Below are 16,467 nucleotides of genomic sequence, written 5' to 3' on the forward strand. Positions count from 1 at the left end.
TTTCATTTGTTTTAATTCAGAAGATAACCTATAATGCCCTTTTTAGAATTCAGACTCAATCTGTTAGTAGTAATAAGCATTTGGAAATTATCAAATAGGGCTTAATAATACTCTTTGAAGTTTATCCTGTAAGTTAAATTTACCTTTCTTATTGTACAGTAGCTTCCGATGGGAAAGTTTTGCTTCTACTTTTATAGAATTATAGGATCTTACAGTTGGAAGGGACCTTACAAGTTGTATAAATGTTATTTCCAGTAAGAGATTGTATTAAGATATGTATGAAGCTGTCTTCTTTCTCTATGTGTATTGTAAATAATGTTTTGCTTTAAAATATTTTCACATCTTACTCTTCTGTTGTCTTTTCTACAACAAACTGTCCTTATACAGGTGATTTTTTTTCTTCAGTTAAGCCCAAGAGAGTCTTCCTCCCCATCTTTTTTCCCCTCTCTTTAATTCTTAATTTTTCTCTTCTTTTAATGAGAAGAGTAGAATAAAAGAATTAAGGTCCCTTTCAGCTCTAACAGCCTATGATTCAATTTAAATCATTTGATAAGGATAGATGATATATATAAGATTTTATGGGTTGATATATAAGAAAATAAGAAATTCTTTTAGTAATGCCTCCCTAATTCTAGTTATTCAGTATTTTTTCTTTTTGCTTTTGTTAGTTAAATTGATAAATGAGTAATTCCTCTTTAAGTTGGATTTTCTTATTCTCATATTGAATAAGGCAGGTTTTTATTGACCTTATTTCTGTTCCTGTTGCTATCTGAGCTGCATCATGCCTTGGATATCGTTACAACTTTTTAGCTAGTTTTCTTGCTTCAAGCTTGTCCCCTCAAAAACTTTTTAGATTTCAGTGAGTTATTTTCTTGCCCTAGAACTTTCAGTGTTTTCCTGTGCCTATAGCTTAACATCTACTTTCTACAACTTAACTTTCAGTGATCTCTTGGTGTATAATTCAAAGCATGATTCTGAGCTGCATGCCTTTGCATTCCCTAATATGAATTCGGACTGGTCTTCTCATGGTATTTTGAGTGATTATATTATTTCACGACCAAGCTTGTGTTTTTCTTGCTCTTCTGCCCCCACCCGCTCATTACCACTGTGAACTTTACTTTATTTACCTAAATTCTGCCATTTCAAGTCCTGTCTTCTCCAAGAGGTTCTCAGCAATAAATTTGCCCAGCATACATCTCCCTTCAGATTATCAAAATAAAATCCTATGTAATCTGCCCATAACTCTTACTGTTTCACTTATTCTAGCCTTGTTTTATTATGGTTTTACTTGCTTTGTCTTTTCAATGAGTAATAGATTGTAAGCTCTTAGAGGGCAGAGGCTGTGATCTGAACTTTTAAGAAATCTGTAGTGCTGAGCACAGTTCTTGGCACATCATGGGTGCTCAGTAAATTACTTGTTGAATGAATGAAACAAACACAGATACTCTTTCCTACAATATAAGCCAGGAGATCAGTCAGTTACATGTAACTGTTTTCAGTAGTTACTTATGACTTTACATTGCTACCACTTATTTTTAGAGTCTGCCTTTACAATTGATTTTTCATTTGACAAAAATGGAAGAGAAATAAGATGAAATACGTAAGTAATATTTGTTTGGTGAATAAAATTAAAGAAGTTACTTCCATTTACTTTAAATTACAGGCAAGTGTATTTCTGTCTGTATGACTTCATTGGTGATCATCTCTTTTAAGTTTTGCCACATATTTTTCCATACCCTAGGGAGAAATGATTTGAAATATAGGCCTTCCAGAACCAGTATATTGTTATCTTAGATTGATCTGACTATGACTAATGTTATAAGTTGATTTGTTGTTGCTTTTAAGTTATCGTCATTTTTGGGTGTTCACAAAGTCCTTCCCGTGTAATTGGACGTTAGCCAGTGACAAAAAGATTTTTTTTTTAGGTTGTCTACTTACAGATTGTTGAATCTGGGTAACTTTCTTTATGCATTTATATTACCCAGGTGAGTACATTTTAAAAAATAGATTGACCCATATCTAACGTGTTGATATAACTTTTGGCCTGTGAATACAGTGAGATTTTGATAGGTTTTAGTTTCATTATCTTTACATGGCAACTTATTTAAGTATGAATTTATTCAAAAACTTCAGCTAGAGTAGTATTTCTAAGTATATGGGGATTACTTGGTGAGATGTTAAGGAGACTGTGTCATTTTGGAAGAATGAACTATACCCCTTAGCCCCTGGGGTACCTGCCCTGAGATTCACAGGGTGCAGTATTTTCTAAAGATGTCAAGTTTTGCTGAAGCCTTTTAAAACTTTTTACCTAGTATTTTCAGTTTTATTTGGCCATCTTTCCCTCCACCACTTCTGCAGTTTCCATTACTGCCCCCCTTGTCTGTTTATTTTGCTTTGTCTATCACATTGCATAGAATTAACATTGCCTGAAATTTAACATTTTGTGAGAAATGGATTGGGAACATTTATCCATTTAGTCTGCTTTTTAGGAGAAAAGGGCATATTAACACACATAAACGTGTGTGTGTGTGTTAGTCGCTCAGTCGTGTCTGAATCTCTGTGACCCCATGGACTGTAGCCTGCCTGGCTGCTCTGTCCTTGGAGTTCTCCAGGCAAGAATACTGGAGTGGGTTACCATTCCCTTCTCCAGGGGATCTTCCCAACCCAGGGATTGAACCCAGGTCTCATGCATTGCAGGTGGACTCTTTATCCTCTGAGCTCCCAAGGAAGCCCAGAGCAACATTGAAATTAGTAAGTATTAACACACATAAATGTAACAGCTTGTAAAGTGCAACAAATGTATTCATTAATGGTGGGATCAAAAAAGGAAAGTGAATAAAAGGACTTCCCTGCTGGTCCAGTAGTTAAGTGTGTGCTTCCACTGCAGGGGTAGGGGCACAGGTTCCACCGCTGGTGGAGGAACTGAGATCCTGCATGCCACGAGGCACAATCCAAAGTAAAGGAAAAAGGAAAGAATAGATTGTAACAGGCTAACTCGTTGGTTTTTAATTGGATTTATTAGAAATTTTGATGGCATAACTTCTGGTCATTATGAAGTAGTATATCAATAGATATAGATTTGGCACCTATATATATACACACAGCTATGTACTAGTGTACTAGAGTTTTTGTAGAAATAATTGGCCTAAGTTGTAAAGGTTTATAAGTAGGAATCTGTGGATATACAGTGTCCCGTAAAGTTGTCGTTGGTCTTGCATTCTTATTTCCTATTTCCATATCTTCACGTTTCTGTTGTCAATTTAACCAGTAGACTATCCATTTTAGTCAGTAGGCGTTAAGCCTCTTCTTGACTATGCATCAGTACAAAGACGAACACTGTTTGTGTACCCTGCACTCAGGGAACTTAAGGAATTACTCAGATGCCTGGCCAAACTCGGTTTTCTCATCTTTCACCTGCTGATTGGATTGTCATGATAGTTGTAGATACTTGGATATTTAGTGAAAATGACTTTTATATTTGCTTTTTTCTCCCTAGTCAAGTAATGATGTTTCTTCTACTTACTAAGAAAGGTTCATTGTAGTTGGTGGTCACTAAATATTTTTGCATGTTGGGCTTGAGAGAAAATCTGCTTCTTTCTTAATTAGTGATCCACTGCTCTCAAAGTGAAAATATGAATATTCTCCAAATCTGCGAGTTGCTGTTTGCCAAATCTCTTAAAGGACTAAACATGTCAGCAAGTGAGAACTGAGTTGAAATGTAGTTTGCTTTGTCTTAGGCTTTTTTTTTTTTTTTTAACAAAATTTTCATCTCATTTATCTTAGACTTATTTTTAAAACAATTTTCATAATTAGCTCCTGATCTGTTTGGGCTAAGACTTCCTGAATTTTGATTAACGAATGAGCATTAAGTTTCTGTTTGAAAACATGGACTTGGTATACTTTATTTGGTCCTCAGGTATCAAGAAAGTTACTAATGCTCAGAATGATGATTTTAAGATGATTGCATATTTTTTATCATATTTTTATTAAATAAAGTAGACAGTCACTCTTTCCTTCTGCAGATGCAAGCACTAATCATAATGTTGTCTACTGCAGGTGTTTTGAGTCTCTGCTATATCTGTGTAATTAAGTTTCATGTAGACAAATATCTAGTGATTTAGCTAGATACAATAGTAAGTCTAGTTTAAAGCATTTAGGGTAGTAATAGTCTTATGTCCCTCTTTGCTTTTGTCCTAGAGGACTTGAATCCAGAAAGAGGCTTAGTTGACTTTTTAGAGTAAGTTTTATAAAATCTTTAATTGCATGTGACATGAAACACCACAATTTGTGTGTGTCCCCAGTATGTTTAGAGCTTTTTAAAAATTAAAAGTTCATTTTTATTCAGGTCCTCTCTAAGTTTTCGTGTCACATATATTTTCCATACCTTCATTTAAGAAGTTTTGGGTTTGACAAGAGACAGTGAACTAAATATTTTAAACTCCTTACTTGCTCTTTTTTCGTATAGTTTTGTAAGGTTTCAGGAAGTAGAACTGATACCTAATCTGTGTTAAAATCATAATTTTTATCACCATGTTTGTATATAACTGATTCATATGCCCTATTGAATTTGATCCAACCAGATTCAAAAGTGGATTGGCTAGATTTTAGAGAGGAATAATAAGGCTTGGAGAGTTGAGTGACTTGTAAAGTGACACTGAGGAGCTAGCACTAAATGTGACCCTTAATCTAGGATTGACCTCTTGTTACTTGTTTTGATTCCTACTGAAAGTGATGGTTTTACAGTATTTACTAGATGTCTTTAAAGAACTGAAGTTCTATCTAACAGATAGCTAGGGAATAGACTAAAGAAGGGGCAACATGAGGGATACTTTATATGAGTTGGAGAGCAGTTGTAATAAAACAACTTTCATTTATTGAGTGCTGCTTTAAGTGCTTGTGTGTATTCATGTGTTATTCCCTTTAATTCCTACAACAATCCTATCAGATGAGTATTTCCTCGTATTGTGTGTGGGTGAGGAAATTGAGGGTTAAGGAAAGTTGCCCAGGGTCACACAACTAGGGTAGGAATTCTGGCAGTCTGATTCCAGAGTATACTTAATAGCTGTACTAGGCTGCTTCCTTGTATTTCTGTATGAGATTATGCCATTACATTACACCTTAGAATTTGAAGGAATAATGTTTTACTTCAGTGATTCTAAAGTCTCCAGGTTAAAAGAATTTAGCAAACTAATAATGACTACTGGAGGTTGACTTATTAAATGGAAGGTTTTACTCCATGTGGAAGTGGTTTTGCAAATATTATCTATTTTTTTGTTTAAATGTTGTATCAGAAAGTGACAGATGTCTGGAGTTTATTTGTAACTGTAGATGAAGAGGAAGTAAATGATTGTCCCAGAATGCAGCCACTTATTTTGGGTTGTTAAGAATATGCTTTAAACAGGTGTTTCTATTTATTTCCAATTGAATGAACATTTAGTTACATTCAAAGATGTAGTTTTCACATTTATTCAAAACTTAATATTTTGCATTCATATATTTATATATAAGGTAAGTTAGTGGTATAGGAAATAGTTGTCTTTAAATACTATACTTACTAGGCTCTGTAGAGTGTGTTGTGGAATTAACTTTAGCACATTTAAAAGGAACCAAATGTAAAGGCGAGACTCAAACTTACCAGTTTCCAGCTACAAGGGGAGCGAGAGTGGTCTTTTAAAAGTCAGCCAAATTCAAGAGTTAATATTTAGACAAAAAATAAGTTAGGTTATGTGATTTCTTTCCAACAGGAGAAACTTCAGGAAATAATTATGAAGAAAAGAAATTTTGAGGTGCCAACGTGAAGATGTGCACTTTTGTTTTCATATCATAATAAAATTGGGCTAATTTACATTTTGTGTAACTAATTTGCTGTAGCATTAACAGGACTGCTTTTATTACTGAAATTTTTTTAAAATTAAAATACCTAGAGTGATCAATGAATCATGCTTGTTTTTGTCTAACATGAGAAATTTTCTAAACTAGGATGCTAAGAATGACTGAGTGGATTGTGTGGTGCTCCCTAGTTTTTACTCATTTTTTTTACTTTCTGCAAATGGATGATTCTTAGAATTTTCAAGAGATTTTCTTGATTTAACTTTTATCATTAAAAAAAGAGAAATATATCACTCAAATCATTGCCTGCCTACTTTGAAAAAGCATATCAAGTTGTGTATGAGTTATTTTTTTAAAGGTGCCGAAGTGTCCATTATATTTAGATGCTTAATATTTTAGGCAATTTAGTTTATATCTCAAGTATGCCTTTCACCCTTCTCATTCTTTCTTTGTCTCCTAACAACTAAAAATTCTTAATTATAGCACTTAATATATTTGCTAAAGTAGCTTAAGTAGAAATTTGTGAAGCTCTACAGGGTCATTTGTAATTTTTTAGTGTGCTTCTCAGCAAGCTTAGTGTAAGCTACCACTTCGAAGCTTTAAGAGGATCTGGCTTATGGAATTTGTTGTGGCATTATTGTAGCAACTGTGCAAGAATTGTTCCCTTTAACCATTTTGAATGAATATCCTGTCTTTGTTGAACTTAAGATCTCATTATTGATGAGAAATTCCATTATATTGTATTGGCCAAAGAGTTTGTTTGGATTTTTGGAAAAATCCAAACTCTTTGGCCAACAGAATATTACATGCCCTGAGTGAGAGAAAACAAACTTAAATGAGAAGTCTGTGGATACAGTTGGGATGCCAAAGGGCTGTTCCCTGCCTGTGAAGCAAGAGATAATCTGCCATGTAAAAAGGGACAGCAAAGCAACTCAAATGTCTCGACTTTGCTAATTGGGCAAAAGTGAAGTGAAATCGCTCAGTCGTGTCCAACTCTTTGTGACCCCATGGACAGTAGCCTGCACCAGGCTCCTCCGTCCATGGGATTTTCTAGGCAAGAGTACTGGAGTGGGTTGCCGTAAGGCAAAAAAGTCACTTCTGAGGATTTAAACCACAAGCCAGTTCTGTCATAAGCTTGCAGCCTAGATTCCCATTACCATTGTGGTGTTAAAACAAATAAGTAACTTAGAAAAATGTAATGGTCTCAGATTGATGATGCTGCCAAGTGACTGGCATCAGTCAACACAAATCCTCCAAAGGAATTCAGCTTCAGTCAGGCAGGTTGACACATGCATCTCCATATTAGGTGTATCCTAGAATTAATGCAAAGTGGAAATCGTAGCAGTTCTGCAAAATAGATTTTTCAGACTTTGAGAAACAAGCTTTTCTATGATGTGCAAGTCTCTGTAGGAGCTCTTAATTTTATCAGATTCTTGTAATAGTTTTTCATGAGAAACAGTACTTTGCATATTTATGTTTTTGTCCCTTGGTTTCATGTTAATAATGTAACAGTTTAGCTTTAGAATTAAACTAAAGATCTGTTTACTTTTAGAGGGCTTCTCAGGTGGTGCTAGTGATAAAGAACCCGCCTGCCAATGCAGGAGAGATGCAAGTTGGATGCCAGAGTCAGGGGAGATTCCCTGGAGAATGAAATGGCAACCCAGTCCAGTGTTCTTGCCTGATAGTCAGTTGTACATAATTTAAGAATCTTACCAGTGTTTGTTAGGATGAACAACCTTTTAACTGGTTGCTACCCTTCAAAATATACAGAGATTCAGAGGGAGAATTTAACTTTTTATTTGACATTAAATTTCATCATGTAACCAGTAGCACGAGTACTAATCTATAAAGGCAAATTTTTGAGATGTTTTAAAATCTGAAGTGTGGGAAGAAGAACAATTGAGAGAACTCTGTCAAATTCTCTTCAGATATTCTTTGCTATCTCATTGACCTGGTCTAGTAAAATTTTTGTTATATGTAAGCCCTTTTGTGCTTTGTTTTAAGATGGGCTTTGATCACGGTGTCTTACTGAAGTAGAGTATTTCAGTTTGCAATTTAATTTATCTGCACAGTCGTTTGTACTTCTGTCATGTGGAAATATTCTATTGCATGATGGAGATTTTACCCCACTTTTAAAATGTCTTTAATCCTTTTTTTAAGAAGTAAAATTAGGACAGAATTCTTTCAGTTTGGTTGTTTAGTTTTAAAGACATCATTCCAGAAGGTTTGAAAAGTAGAATGAGAAATAAATAACCCATATTATCATTTCTGGTAAATTTTATTCCAGATTTTATGGTATATATATCTGTGTTTCAAAATTTTAATCATAGTGTATGCACTATTTTGATTATCACTTTTTCCCAGTCATAAGCATTTTACATGTTGCCACAAAAGTCTTCGTGGCCACAATTTTGGTATTAATGTGGAATTTATTTTTCTTTTAATTGAAGTCTAGTTGATTTGCAATATTGTGTTAGTTCAGGTGTACAGTGCAGTGATTTGGTTATACGTGTATATATACATGTATATTCTTTTTTTAAATTTTTCATTATAGTTTATTACAAGATGTTGAATATAGTTCTCTGGACTGTACAGTAAGTCCTTGCTGTTCATTTTGTATATGATAGTGTGCATCTGTTCATCTCATATTCCCAGTTTATCTTTTCCCTTCAGTGTCTTTAATTCTTATGAGGAAAGACTTTGGTTTCTCTGTTTGGCTTAGAATCCTAGTTTGGGGATGTGTTACTAGCTTTTGATTTTATATACAGACCATTTTAATAGCAGGCCATTTCTCTCTGTTCCCCACTATGCTTCCCCTCATAATTTGTTACTTAGTTTTTTAAGAATTCAAACATACTTTGCTGTTAGCCTAAAGCAGAATTAATTGTGAGGATCTATCTGTTGAAGGAAGAAGGAGAAAAAGCCTAATTCTGTTAGTCATGGGGTTGTAGAGGCTCGTCAATAATTTGTTTTGAAATTCTGTACTTTAAAAAAGAAAACATTATTTGACCTATATTTCAAATTCTAGTCACATGTTTTCTGTCAAGTTCTTGTTTAGTGATGTTTAAACAATTTATTGAATGTTTTGAAGAATAAAAGGCTTTTTTTGTTAATTTTTTTCATCCATAAATACCATACAACTTCATTTTAATGATACTTAGCCTGGTTTTGCATCATGAGTTGACTGACTTTCACAAGTAATAAACATCAGTGTTTGAGTGTTCTCCTCTACTTTCAGTAGGCTTTATATGTTCCTGTGGACCAATGTGCTGCTTTTTTGTTGTTCCTATTTTTTAGATTGCTCATTTAATTTGAAACTGCTGAATAACTGGTTACCTTGTTCCAGTACCTGTGATTGTTTTATATAATTTTATCTCTCTTCATGTTTTCCTTACATTTGTTCATATTAAAATTACGATGTGAGATTGTACTAAATATATGACAAATCCTTTGGAAATTTGTGTCAGTTTTTGTGATTTTTATTCATAGTAGTGAAGATTTATTCATAGGTTTGGATGACAGTCATTGGTAGATGAGATTAAGCTATCAAGCTAATACTTTCTTTTTTCAGATATGCATATGTATATGTGCTTTAAGTTTTTCTTTATAGATTTGAGCATAGATTTGAGTTTGAAAAGTCTATTGCTTATGTATTTGTTTAATGTCCACAAGTTACAAGCACCTTTGACTTAGAGGTTTTAAAAAGACCAGATGAATATAAAAATTATTTAATACAGATATTAAAAAACAAAGGTGAGAAACACTGAAAAAAAATTCTTACCTTGCTCCAAAGAAGGGTAAAAAACGTTGGTTTTGAGTTAAAAGGAAATGAATATTCTTAAATTTTAGGTTACAAATACCACATAATCTCAACTTTAAAATGTACTTGTTAAAGTAATTATGATAACACACACATAAATAGATCGTTAATAAAATAACTTCATTCATTCAACAAGCACTTACTAAGCATGCTGTTCATCTAGTATAGTATTCATTGGGTTTTAATCTTAAATTGTACACAGTTGCTTTAATAACCAGATTCTTGAAATCTTATTAGGTGCTTTGGTTTTACATAGTAATTTTTTTTTACTTTTGTTCTAGATGCCTGGAATGATGTCTTCAGTAATGCCTGGAATGATGATGTCTCATATGTCTCAGGCTTCCATGCAGCCTGCCTTACCGGTAATCTTTTGAAAATAACTTTTTGTGTGATGTTTTGATTTCTTTTGTGTATGAAACAGCATATATATTTTGCAGGCATTCGTGTTAGTCATTTAAGAGCCTCCTGAGTACTATAAGATGGAAATTACAAGGACTTTTTAAGTTATTTATAATAAATATACATCCTTAGTTATTCTACATTAAGCAAGTCTAGAATTCTGAAAAGCATGATTTGTTAGCTAGAAGCATTTAATTGCCCTAGTAGCATTCTAATCTTAAACAGTAGACATATGCTGTACTGAGTGCTGATTAAAAGTTGATGTGATGTGATTTAATACTGGATCCTAAATTTAGAAATCAGATTTCATTTGAAATCCACAATTCATGAGACTTCAGCTATGGCACATTACTTAGAAAATTCTTGAATAATCTTATCACCCTATTAGACTGTATTAGATAGTATAGCAATATAGAAATCATTATGATATTAAAATTAGTGTGACTTACTTATTGGTTGGTTTTAATGAACAGATGTGGCATACTTCACTAGGATAGTAGGTTTGCGGTGACTTCTCCAAAACCCCTAGGTGCAGATACATTTCAAAGTTTGTTTTTAATATTACAAAGTAGTACACTGCATATAGTATGTAATAATTATGTAAAAATTTCCCACGGGGTCTTGGCCAGTGCCCTTTAATTTCTAACACATATTTCTAAAGCAGAACATAGAGATGTTTATTCTGATGTGGGATAAATAAGACTAAAGAATTACTGTTACTCAGGATAGCTTTGACCACTGTGATGAGTTTTGATGCCAAACTTAAAAGGTTTTCGGCTTTTTGGATCTTAAGAATTATGGATCTTTTATATATAACTTATGATCATATAAATAAAACATTTAAAGTGCTTCAGTAGCTGTAGGTTACTGTTTTGTTTTTAACAATTTATAGCAAGCTTAGGGAACCAGGATCACTAAAACTTAACCAAAATTTTTGAGTCAGTGACTAGAGAATTAATACAGAGAAGGGGTTGATTGACTATGCTTTATGAGGATTGTATATAAAATATAGCTTGTGCAAAGTAAATGTTACTAATTTCAGTTTTTATTCTTACAGCCAGGAGTAAATAATATGGATGTAGCAGCAGGTATGTATACCATTTATGGTGATACACTAGACTTAATATAGACACTCACAACCGTTCTCGAATGAGGAATAAAACAGTGTCTCTTGGGCATTATAATCAGCTCCCAGTTTTTGTTTTTGTTTTGTTTTTTGTTTTTTTTTATAGCGTTCATAATTAAATCCATAAGAAATTGTCATAATTTTAGGTATGGAATTCTGGGACCAGATTTGGTCTACAGGATATACTTTGGCCCAGACAATGTTTTTAAATTTTATAATTAGTTGCTAACATTAAAATCTGCAGGCTTATATAAAGTTGAATTTATCATTTGACACAAAGATTGAATTTATTTTAAAGTTGGATGATCTGTACTTTTAATATTTACAGTGGTCCTTCTCAGTACAGTAGATACTCAAAGAATATTTGAATTAAAAATTCTGGTTGAGTCCATATTTATATTCAGCAAACCTTGTGGAATGGGATAGGGACTCCATAGTTCAGATATCAATTATGCACTCTCAGCCTTCTGGACTACTTCAGTCATTTTTTTGGTACCTGCTTGGTCTATGTAGTTTGTAAGTCCTCTGATAATGCATATTTTTTTTTTCCAGCAGGTTACCTATAAGTGTTATAAATAACTAGTATGACTTTAATGTATAATAATAATGCTTCAATTATACAGAAGTAATGTTCCATGTAATCTAGATGGTGTACTTTGTCCCATGATTCTGCCAAAACATTTTTTCTTCTAAACATTATCAGTTGAAACATGTTTAAAATGCAGTAGTATGTGGGTTTATATGGGTCATAGTTGATCTTTTTAAGATGTTTCATGGATTTCATCATTTAAGCTGTCACGATATTCTGATATACTTTAGAATAGTATTTTAGGTCTATTTAGGTATCGAGCTGGTTACTATTACCCTAAATAATCCTGGAAAATTACCTTAACATTTTCTTTTTAGTTTTTAAATGCTCTGGCTCTCTTACTGATATTTCATACTAGCTGCTTTTGATTGCTGTTTAGTATCTATGTACTTAGTTTTGTTTTCTTTTTACAGTCATTGTTTTACATATAATTTTAAGCTACTTGTTTCTAAAGTTAAAGATTATTTGTATGAACTTTGTAACTAATGTGGATTTCCTTTTATGTCTTAAGAGGGCTTTGGTAGTAGTTTAAGATAGTACCATCTAATAGAACTTTCTGCAAGGAAGGAGTTCTGTAATCTGTAGTGTCATATATAGCCACATGTAATTATTGAGTATTGAAATGTGGCTAGTGCACAGGAGGAACTGAGCGTTAAAATTTTACTTAATCTAATTTAAACAGGGATATGTGATGGCCAAAGGATCCTGTATTATACAGCATATGTTTTGGAACCTAGATAATTGAAATTGTCATAAACCTAAAGCATAGAGGGCTTCCCTGGTGGCTCAGGCAGTAAAGGATCTGCCTGCAATGCAGGAGACCTGGGTTTGATCCCTGGGTTGGGAAGATACCCTGGAGAAGGAAACAGCTACCCACTCCAGTATTCTGGCCTAGAGAATTCCATGGACAGAGGAGTCTGGCAGGCTACAGTCCATGGAGTCGCAAAGAATCAGACACGACTGAGTGGCTTTCACTTTAAAGAATAGAATCAGAGGTCTGAAACACTCATTACTATACATTACTATACACATTCATTACTATCAGCAGTATAGCAAAGAAACAGGAATTAGTCAAGATGGGACAGCTGTAATGATAGAAAGAGGAGAAACAAGAGGCAAGCTGTTAGCTTCTCTAACGGCTGTCAAGTGAGTTTGTAGATTGAAAGTTCAAAGTGCCAACTTAATTCTGAAAGTGCTTTGCACTATGGATGTTTTTGTGGGAAAGAGAGCAAGCACATAAGTCATATGGGACAGTCTTAGGATACTTAGTGTGATGGCATGAGGAGAAAAAGTAGTATGAATAAATGTTTTAAAGCTGTTAACTCAAGGACAGCATGATTTATCATATTGTAATACTCTTCCCCCAATTTTTTTTTAGGTACAACTTCTGGCGCAGTAAGTACCATTGGAATATATTTATTTCCTTATAATTGTTTACCTGCTACATTGATTCTTTGTATTTTAAATGTTATTTATTATTTACTTTTGGCTGTGCTGAGTCATCTTTGTTGTGCATGTACTTTTTCTGCTTGTGGCGTGTGAGGGCTACTCTCTAGTTGTGGTCCATGGGCTGCTTGTTGTGGTGGCTTCTCTTGTTACAAAGCATGGGTGGTATAGCACTGACTCAGTAGTTGAGATGCACCAGCTTAGTTGTCCCAAGGTGTGTGGAATTTTCCCTGATCAGGGATCAAAGCTATGTCCCCTGCACTGGCAGGCAGATTCTTAACCACTGGACCACCAGGAAAGACTAACCTTATTCTGTTTTAGAGATCATCTACTCAGTTGAACCCTTTTCCTTTCTTTTCTGTGGCAAAGGCTGAAAAATTATTTGAATGATTTATTCTAAAAAATAATTTTCCTGGGACTTAATGAGAGACTGTTGTTGTTCAGTCAGTAAATTGTGTTCAGCTCTTTGCAACCCCATGGACTGCAGCTCGTCAGGTTCCACTGTCCTCCACTATCTCTCAGAGTTTACTCAAATTCATGTCCACTGAATCAATGATGCTGTCTGACCATCTCATCCTCTGTTGTCCCCTTCTCCTTTTGTCCTCAATCTTTCCTAGCATCAGGGTCCTTTCCAGTCAATTGGCTGTTCGCATCAGGTGGCCAAAGTATTGGAGCTTAAGCTTCAGCATCACTCCTTCCAATGAATATGCAGGATTGATTTCCTTTAGAAGTGACTAGCTAGAACTCCTTGCAGTCTAAGGGATTCTCAAGAATCTTCTCCAGCACCACAATTTGAAAGCATCAATTCTTCAGGCTCAGCCTTCTTAATGATCCAAGTCTAACATCTGTACATGACTACTGGAAACACCATAGCTGTGACTCTGCCGACCTTTGTTGGCAAAGTGATGTCTGCTTTTTAATACACTGTCTAGGTTTGTCATAGCTTTCCTTCCAAGGAACCAAGCGTCTTAATTTCATGACTGCAGTCACCAGGTGCAGTGATTTTGAAGCCCAAGAAAGTAGTCTGTCACTGTTCCCACTTTTTCCCTTTCTGTTGGCCATGAAGTGATGGAACCAGATGCCATGATCTTAGTTTTTTGAATGTTGAGTTTTAAGCCAGCTTTTTCACTCTCCTCTTTCACTTTTGTCAAGAGGCTCTTTAGTTCCTCTTCACATTCTGCCGTTAAGAGTGGAATCATCTGCGTATCTGAGGTTGTTGGTATTACTCCCAGCAATCTTGATTCTAGCTTGAGATTCATCCAGTCTGGCATTTCGCATGATGTACTTACTCTGCATATAAGTTAAATAAGCAGGGTGACAATATACAGCCTTGTTGTCCTTTCCCAATTTGGAACCAGTTCATTGTTCCATGTCTGACTGTTGCTTCCTGACCTACATATAGGTTCTCAGGGGACAGGTAAGGTGGTCTCTATTCCCATCTCTTTTAAGAATTTTCCACAGTTTGTTGTGGTCCCCGCAGTCTAAGTCAGTGAAACAAAAGTTGGAGAAGGAAATGGCAACCCACTCCAGTATGCGTGCCTGGAGAATCTCACGGACAGAGGAGTCTGATAGGTTACCGTCCATGGGGTCGCAAAGAGTCGGACATGACTGAAGCAACTTAGCACGAGTAGCACATGAAACAGAAGTAGATATTTTTCCAGAATTTCTTTGCTTTCTTCATGACCAGTGAACCTTCACAATTTGATCTGTGGTTCCTCTGCCTTTTTTAAACCCAGCTTGTACATCTGGAGATACTCGGTTCATGTACTGCTGATGCTTAGCTTGAAGGGGTTTAAGCATTACCTTGCGGGCATGTGAAATGAGTGCAATTGTTCGTTGGTCTGAATATTCTTTGGTGTTGTCTTTATTTGGGATTGGAATGAAAATTGACCTTTTCCAGAACTGTGGTCACTGCTGAGTTTTCCAAATTTGCCCGCATATTGAGTGTGGTACTTGAACAGCATCATCTTTTAGGATTTTAAATAACTCAGTTGGAATTCTGTCACCTCCACCAGCTTTGTTGTAGTAATGTGTCTTAAAGCCCACTTGATTTCACACTCCAGGATATCTGGCTCTAGGTGAGTGACCACCTAGATCATCTAGATTTTTTTTAAATCATCATAGTTATCTGGGTCAATAAGACCTTTTATATATATGTATAGTTTTTCTGTGTGTTGTTGCCTCCTTTTAATCTCTTCTGCTTCTGTTAGGTCCTTAATCATTTCTGTCCTTCATCGTGCCCATCTAAGAAGGCCTTCTTATCTCTCCTTGCTGTTCTCTGGAACTCTGTGCTCAGTTTGGCATACCTGTACCTTTCTCCCTTGCCTTTTACTTCTCTTCTTCCCTCAGCTATTTGTAAAGCTTCCTCAGATAACCACTTTGCCTTCTTGCATTTCTTTTTCTTGGGTATGGTTTTGATCACTGCATCCTATACAGTGTTACACCTCCATCCATAGTTCTCTAGGCACTCTTGTCTGTGAGATCTAACCCATTAACTATTTGTCACTTCCCTGTATAATCATAAGGAATTTGATTTAGCTCATATCTGAATGGTCTAGTGGTTTTCCCTACTTTCTTCCATGTAAGCCTGAATTTTGCAATAAGGAGCTCATGATCTGAGCCATAGTCAGCTCCAGGTCTTGTTTTTGCTGACTGTGTAGAGCTTCTCCATCTTGGACTACAAATAATATAATCACTCTGATTTTGGTATTGGCCGTCTGATAGTGTTCATGTATAGAGTTATTTCTTGGGTTGTTGAAATGTTGGCTATGACCAGCGTGTTCTCTTGACAAAACTCTGGTTAGCCTTTGCCCTGCTTCATTTTGTACTCCGAGTCCACACTTGCCTGTTATTCTGAGTATCTCTTGACTTTTTACTTTTGCTTTCCAACCCCCTATGATGAAAACTACTTTTTCTTTTTAACAGTATTTCTAGAAGGTGTTCTAAATTAACCAGTTACCTTCAACTTCTTTGGTATTAGTGGTTGGCACATAGACATGCTGTGACATTGAATGGTTTGCCTTGGAGATGAATGGAGTTGATTCTGTTGTTATTAAGATTTTACCCAAATGCTGCATTTTGATTCTTTTGTTGACTATGAGGGCTACTTCATTTCTTCTATGGGATTCTTGCCCATAGTAGTAGATACAGTGGTCATCTGAATTGAACTCAGCCATTGCCATCAGTTTTGGTTCACTGATTCATAAAATGTTAGTGCTCACTATTGGCCATCTCCTGTTCGACCAGTTGCAATTTACC

General features: G+C 35.1%; 1 protein-coding gene across 7 annotated transcripts in view; it reads left to right on the forward strand.

Annotated features, from left to right (window-relative positions):
- PRPF40A (pre-mRNA processing factor 40 homolog A) overlaps window positions 1-16,467 on the forward strand; it is a 60,309-nt gene that overhangs the window by 4,247 nt on the left and 39,595 nt on the right. For all 7 annotated transcript variants that reach the window (XM_043894016.1, XM_043894014.1, XM_043894017.1 and 4 more), the window contains exons 3-5: window positions 9,931-10,011; window positions 11,106-11,136; window positions 13,142-13,158. In XM_043894016.1, coding sequence (XP_043749951.1) covers window positions 9,931-10,011; window positions 11,106-11,136; window positions 13,142-13,158 — 129 coding nt within the window. The remainder of the gene's footprint in view (window positions 1-9,930; window positions 10,012-11,105; window positions 11,137-13,141; window positions 13,159-16,467) is intronic.

The sequence above is a fragment of the Cervus elaphus genome, chromosome 33 (genome assembly GCF_910594005.1).
Source record: "Cervus elaphus chromosome 33, mCerEla1.1, whole genome shotgun sequence".
Taxonomy (NCBI): domain Eukaryota; kingdom Metazoa; phylum Chordata; class Mammalia; order Artiodactyla; family Cervidae; genus Cervus; species Cervus elaphus.